This window comes from Hoplias malabaricus, chromosome 13 (genome assembly GCF_029633855.1).
Source record: "Hoplias malabaricus isolate fHopMal1 chromosome 13, fHopMal1.hap1, whole genome shotgun sequence".
NCBI classification, from domain to species: Eukaryota; Metazoa; Chordata; class Actinopteri; order Characiformes; family Erythrinidae; genus Hoplias; species Hoplias malabaricus.
This window is the reverse complement of record NC_089812.1, coordinates 23951301-23958632: the sequence shown is the minus strand read 5'-3', so window position 1 is coordinate 23958632 and position 7332 is coordinate 23951301. Positions and strand designations below refer to the sequence as shown.

General features: G+C 35.6%; 1 protein-coding gene across 1 annotated transcript; it reads left to right on the top strand.

Annotated features, from left to right (window-relative positions):
* Positions 1-5391: 5391 nt before the first annotated feature.
* Positions 5392-7026, top strand: LOC136664469 (GTPase IMAP family member 4-like). The gene is made up of 2 exons (XM_066641649.1): positions 5392-5410; positions 6182-7026. The coding sequence occupies exons 1-2, from the start codon at positions 5392-5394 to the stop codon at positions 7024-7026; spliced, it is 864 nt and encodes a 287-aa protein (XP_066497746.1).
* Positions 7027-7332: the final 306 nt, after the last annotated feature.

Below are 7332 nucleotides of genomic sequence, written 5' to 3'. Positions count from 1 at the left end.
AAATACACTTTAAATACTGGAGTCAAGCTATCCGCACTTTGGAAACTGACGGTCAAGCCATCCGCGCTTCAAATCCGAATGCACGTATAGGCGCGTCATTACGGTTTTTCATTGCGGAGAACACCACATCCGCTTTGGGACAGATAGAGAATCTGAAACCCGCGTTTGAGCAGCGATGTCTCTGTTACTAAATAAATGCACGCAATGCTAAAATGAACAAGCCATTAGGAATATATTTCGTTTTAAATCTCTTTAAAGAGGCAAAACACGCTTTGATTATTTCATACATTTACGTATTTTTTTTTTACTTTTCTATAAACACTTAACTGGCTTTGAATAGTAATCCTGGTGGACATGTAGAAATACAGATTACATGTTACTGTCATTAAACAGAGGTAGCTCACTGTATAATATTCTCATGGATTTATACTGAATACCTACCAATATGGATTTCTCAAAAACTACCCATAATGCCTAAACCATTCCACTGTCATTAAACAGAGGGACCTCGAGGCTATTACCTGTATGATTTTGGCAAAATTTCACTGTGTACTTTTCTCATAAAATCATAGTGAATACATTCCAATATGGATTTCTCAAAAATTACCCATAATGCCTAAACCATTCCACTGTCATTAACTAGAGGGGCCTCTTGGCTATCAGCTGCATGATTTTGGTAGAATTTCACTGTGTACTTTTCTCATAAACTCATACTGAATATTACCAACATGGATTTCTCAAAAATTACCCATAATGCCTAAACCATTCCACTGTCATTAACTAGAGGGGCCTCTTGGCTATCAGCTGTATGATTTTGGCAAAATTTCACTGTATACTTTTCTCATAAACTCATACTGAATACATTCCAATATGGATTTCTCAAAAATTACCCATAATGCCTAAACCATTCCACTGTCATTAACTAGAGGGGCCTCTTGGCTATCAGCTGTATGATTTTGGTAGAATTTCACTGTGTACTTTTCTCATAAACTCATACTGAATATTTACCAATATGGATTTCTCAAAAATTACCCATAATGCCTAAACCATTCCACTGTCATTAAACAGAGGGGCCTCTTGGCTATTAACTGTATGATTTTGGTAGAATTTCACTGTGTATTTTTCTCATAAAGTCATATTACATATTTACTGATATGGATTTCTCAAAAATTACCCATAATGCCTAAACCACTGTACTGTCATTAAACAGAGGGACCTCTTGGCTATTACCTGTATGATTTTGGTAGAATTTCACTGTGTACTTTTCTCATAAACTCATACTGAACACTTACCGATATGGATTTCTCAAAAATTACCCATAATGCCTAAACCATTGTACTGTCATTAAACAGAGGGACCTCTTGGCTATCAGCTGTATGATTTTTACAGAATTTCACTGTATATGCTTCGCATAGATAAGAAAGATATTTTCTGAAGCCCATGGGAAAGGACCTTGTTCATTTTCATATCATATGGCAAAAGCATTTGAGTTACAGTTGTTTTTCTGTGATGCTTGGAAGGCAGACTACACAGCTGTTTTTAAACAGAATCTGGAAATACACAGTAATTCAAGTTCTTCATAATTTTGATAATTATTAACGTTCAAGTTGTTAGGATGTTGGAGTTGGGGGGGATAGAGGTGGTTCGGTATAGGTTGGAAACTAACCCTAGCTGTCTATGTTTTTGAACATAACCTACATGACAACCAATCAAATGAGAGCATCCATCCGCTACAGAGCAACCCAGAGTACAGCATGCCATGCTAATGTAACTGCAGGGAAGAGACCACTGATGGAACAGCAGAATATATAGTGCCTTGCGAAAGTATTTGGCCCCCTTGAACTTTTCAAACTTTTGCCACATTTCAGGATTCAAACATAAATATATGAAATTTTAATTTTTCTGTGAAGAATCAACAACAAGTGGGACACAATCGTGAATAAAATAAAATATCAAATAAAAAACTGAAAATTGGGGCATGCAATATTATTCGGCCCTCTTAATAATATTGCATATTTTATTTTATTCACGATTGTGTCCCACTTGTTGTTGATTCTTCACAGAAAAATTAAAATTTCATATATTTATGACTCTATGAGAAACGTATACAGTGAAATCTTAACAAAATCATACAGTTGGTAGACAAGATGCCCCTCTGTTTAATGACAGTAGAATGGTTTAGGCATTATGGGTAATTTTTGAGAAATCCATATCGGTAAGTGTTCAGTATGAGTTTATGAGAAAAGTACACAGTGAAATTCTACCAAAATCATACAGGTAATAGCCAAGAGGTCCCTCTGTTTAATGACAGTACAGTGGTTTAGGCATTATGGGTAATTTTTGAGAAATCCATATCAGTAAATATGTAATATGACTTTATGAGAAAAATACACAGTGAAATTCTACCAAAATCATACAGTTAATAGCCAAGAGGCCCCTCTGTTTAATGACAGTGGAATGGTTTAGGCATTATGGGTAATTTTTGAGAAATCCCTGTTGGTAATATTCAGTATGAGTTTATGAGAAAAGTACACAGTGAAATTCCACCAAAATTATACAGCTGATAGCCAAGAGGCCCCTCTGTTTAATGACAGTACAATGGTTTAGGCATTATGGGTAATTTTTGAGAAATCCATATTGGTAAATATTCAGTATAAGTTTATGAGAAAAGTACACAGTGAAATTCTACCAAAATCATACAGCTGATAGCCAAGAGGTCCCTCTTTTTAATGACAGTACAATGGTTTAGGCATTATGGGTAATTTTTGAGAAATCCATATTGGAATGTATTCAGTATGAGTTTATGAGAAAAGTATACAGTGAAATTTTGCCAAAATCATACAGCTGATAGCCAAGAGGCCCCTCTAGTTAATGACAGTGGAATGGTTTAGGCATTATGGGTAATTTTTGAGAAATCCATGTTGGTAATATTCAGTATGTGTTTATGAGAAAAGTACACAGTGAAATTCTACCAAAATCATGCAGCTGATAGCCAAGAGGTCCCTCTTTTTAATGACAGTACAATGGTTTAGGCATTATGGGTAATTTTTGAGAAATCCATATTGGAATGTATTCAGCATGAGTTTATGAGAAAAGTATACAGTGAAATTTTGCCAAAATCATACAGCTGATAGCCAAGAGGCCCCTCTGTTTAATGACAGTGGAATGGTTTAGGCATTATGGGTAATTTTTGAGAAATCCATATTGGAATGTATTCACTATGATTTTATGAGAAAAGTACACAGTGAAATTTTGCCAAAATCATACAGGTAATAGCCTCGAGGTCCCTCTGTTTAATGGCAGTGGAATGGTTTAGGCATTATGGGTAATTTTTGAGAAATCCATATTGGTAATATTCAGTATGAGTTTATGAGAAAAGTACACAGTGAAATTCTACCAAAATCATACAGGTAATAGCCTCGAGGTCCCTCTGTTTAATGACAGTGGAATGGTTTAGGCATTATGGGTAGTTTTTGAGAAATCCATATTGGTAGGTATTCAGTATAAATCCATGAGAATATTATACAGTGAGCTACCTCTGTTTAATGACAGTAAAATGTAATCTGTATTTCTACATGTCCACCAGGATTACTATTCAAAGCCAGTTAAGTGTTTATAGAAAAGTAAAAAAAAAAATACGTAAATGTATGAAATAATCAAAACGTGTTTTGCTTTGATTATTTCATAAAGAGATTTAAAACGAAATATATTCCTAATGGCTTGTTCATTTTAGCATTGCGTGCATTTATTTAGTAACAGAGACATCGCTGCTCAAACGCGGGTTTCAGACTCTCTATCTGTCCCAAAGCGGATGTGGTGTTCTCCGCAATGAAAAACCGTAATGACGCGCCTATACGTGCATTCGGATTTGAAGCGCGGATGGCTTGACCGTCAGTTTCCAAAGTGCGGATAGCTTGACTCCAGTCTTTAAATCACGGGAAAAAACGCGTGAAGGTACATTGCAAGTTCTAGGTAAGTACACGTTAAGACACGGGCTGTATTATACTGTTTATTCAGACTTGAATAATTATAATAATAATAATAATAATAATAATAATAATAATAATAATTGTTATTATTATTATTATTTATATTATTATTATTATTATTATTATTATTATTATTCAAGTCTGAATTATTGACTGGCGGCACGGTGGCGCAGCAGTCACACAGCTCCAGGGACCTGGAGGTTGTGGGGGATTAGAGTCCCATTCCGGGTGACTGTGAGGAGTTTGGTGTGTTCTCCACCCGTGTCCATGTGGGTTTCCTCCCAGGGGCCAAAAACACATGTTGGTAGGTGGATTGGTGACTCAAAAGTGTCCGTAGGTGTGAACTTGTGAGTGTGTGTGTTGTCCTGTGGAGGACTGGCGCCCCCTCCAGGGTGTACTCCCGCCTTGCGCCCAGTGATTCCACGTAGGCTCTGGACCCACCATGACCCTGAACTGGATAAGCGGCTACAAATAATGAATGAATGAATTGTTGACCTGAAACTCACAAATAATGGAATCGTATAATGGATTTGCTGAATTGCATAACAATGCAAATCAATGGAAGAGTACCTAAATGGTTACAGACACCTAATGAGAGACTTCTGATATTTTAAAGCTGCTACCATTGATTACACAGGTTTACCCAATTGGCTCAGTTCCATAAAAAGAACTGACCAGTAGCAAAAGATACACTTATGTAGCCACAACTGAGCTAAAGTATCCATGACTTTTCTAAGGGTTTAGCCACCCCTGCAGTGGAACTGCATTTGCTGAAGTGATGAAGCTCCATCCAGGACCTCTACGGTGAACAGGAGGTGCACTGATGATTTTGTTTAGTTCTTTTATTATTTATCACTTACCACTATGTTTTGAGTAATGATTGCAAATTAATGTTTGTTTCGAAAATTTATTCATTCTCAATAGCCAATGGGAGAAATGTGCCAACAATCATCAACCTGCCAACTGAGAAATAGCAGCATTTTTTCTGTTGTTGTATGGCAGGGTGTTTTTTCTCTTTCCAGGAGCACCCGTGTGTGTGTGTGTGTGTGTGTGTGTGTGTGTGTGTGTGTTCACAACACATTCCAATGTATGTTGTGTAATGACAAATAATTGCACATTTGTATGATTGATTTACAGTCACTGTCCACAAAAGCTTTACTCTGGATTAATGATCCTCAGTTATAAATATATATATATATATATATATATATATTAATTAAGTATATAAGATAATTCATTATTTTACTTATGTTTTACATGTATCTGGGCAAATGAAACTAGTTACTACCCACATCTGATGTCACTTCACTGCCCTTTAAATGGGTGTAAACCACGAGTATGAATAGATTTCTGCGACTCAAGCACTGCATCTTTACTCTTAGTACAACACCCCTGAGGAAAGATGGCATCCAGAGAACCAGGTATGTGTGATAGAAAAGAAACACATACATAATAATCTCTTGATAACAATTTTGTGTTTTTAATATGGTCAATGATTACAAAGTTGTGTTTGAGTAAAATAATTCTACAGAGAATCGCATCAACATTAGTTACAATACTAAACAAAAATGTTTCAAATATGTTTTAAAAACTTTAAGGTAAATAAATTTCAACATTTATAATTACCCTTCAGCAAGTATTACATTTTAAGATTGAACCAAGAGAACCATCTGAAGAAAGTTCAACTAAATTTTATTATTTAATCAGAATAGTAACGCAAAACCCAGCCAACAGTGTTCCTATAGGCAGAAATTGACCACTGATAAAAGACTAGAGAGACCTGATAAAGGCTGACAAATGGCAGTATAAGAAATGTTGCACCTTATTAAATACAGTAAGATTATTTAAATAAAATTTTGTGAATGCATTCAGCCTGACACTAAATATTTGTTTTCCCTTCGTATGATGCTGCTAGTGTCTCCTTAAGTGTCATAAAATGCAATTAAAAGGTTTTACCAGTATAGCGGGAATCCAGACATGTTTCCAACAAATACATCTCTTCAAGGTTTTTAATTATGCAATTCAGTATCTTAAGCAGTAGTAAATTAGTCACATTTGTCCAGTGTTTTTTTGTATTTATATTCAAATAGTTTTACGGCTGTTGTATATATGTAAACAAATAAATTGAAATTTTGATCTTACTGAAAGGTAATCAAACATTTGTTACAATGTTTCTCTTTCTTCTTGCTCAGAAATACAGCCACCAGACTTAAGAATAGTTCTGACTGGAAAAACAGGTGTTGGAAAAAGTGCTACAGGAAACACCATTCTTGGTAAAGAAGAATTCTACAAATCTGTCTCTTCTAAATCAGTGACAAAAGCTTGCCAGAAAGCTACTACTATAGTTGATGGAACGTGCATAGCAGTGGTAGACACTCCTGGATGGTGTGATACAGATTTCACTGAAGATCAGTTAGTCCAGGAAACAGTCAGGTGTATCGACATGTCTTATCCTGGGCCTCACGTCTTCTTAGTGGTGGTGGCAATTGGTCGGTTCACTAAAGAAGAAGCTGAAGTTGTCAAAATGATAGAGGAAGTCTTTGGGGAAGAAGCATCCAAATACACAATGATTCTGTTCACAAGAGGAGATGACCTGGAGGATACAAGCATGGAGGACTTTGTGAGAGAGGCTGCAGTAGATCTGAAGAATTTCATTGATAAATGTGGAGGCCGATACCATGTCTTCAACAATAAAGCAAAGGACAAAAGTTACCAAGTGTCTCAACTGCTGCAGAAGATAGAAAACATGATCAATTACAATGGGGGCACGTGCTACACCAACACAACATTCAAGATGCTGGAAAAATACAAGAAAAAAGAGGCTGAACTTCTTCAGAAAATCCAGTTACTCGAACTGGAGTTAAAAGAGGAGAAGGAGAAGCAGAAACAGGGTGAACTGATGCACAGAATGGTGAATCTAAGTATTGATGAAAATCAGAAAGCTGTAAACATAAGTGACCTAGAATTACAGCTGATTAACTTAGAGGGCATGAGACGTAGACAGATAAAAGACCAAATAACATGTAAAGTCTCCTGAAATACTTTCATAAAATGTTATACTCAGATTCCCAGTACATCCACTGGAACCTTGTAAATACTGTGTCACCTCAAACATTTTTCATGTTTACTTAAAAATGATTAATTACATTTTAATTCAAAATATATAAAAAGCAACAAATTAACACCAGGTTGATTTATTAATTTCTTACAAATATGACGCATGGTAAGGTGACTAAGATACTAAGATTCTATCTAAAGATGTCAATAAACTGTAAAATTCCTTATGTTTACTGTGTGATGTGTCATCTGTCAGTAAACATACAAATACAGTATTTTTAAAAAA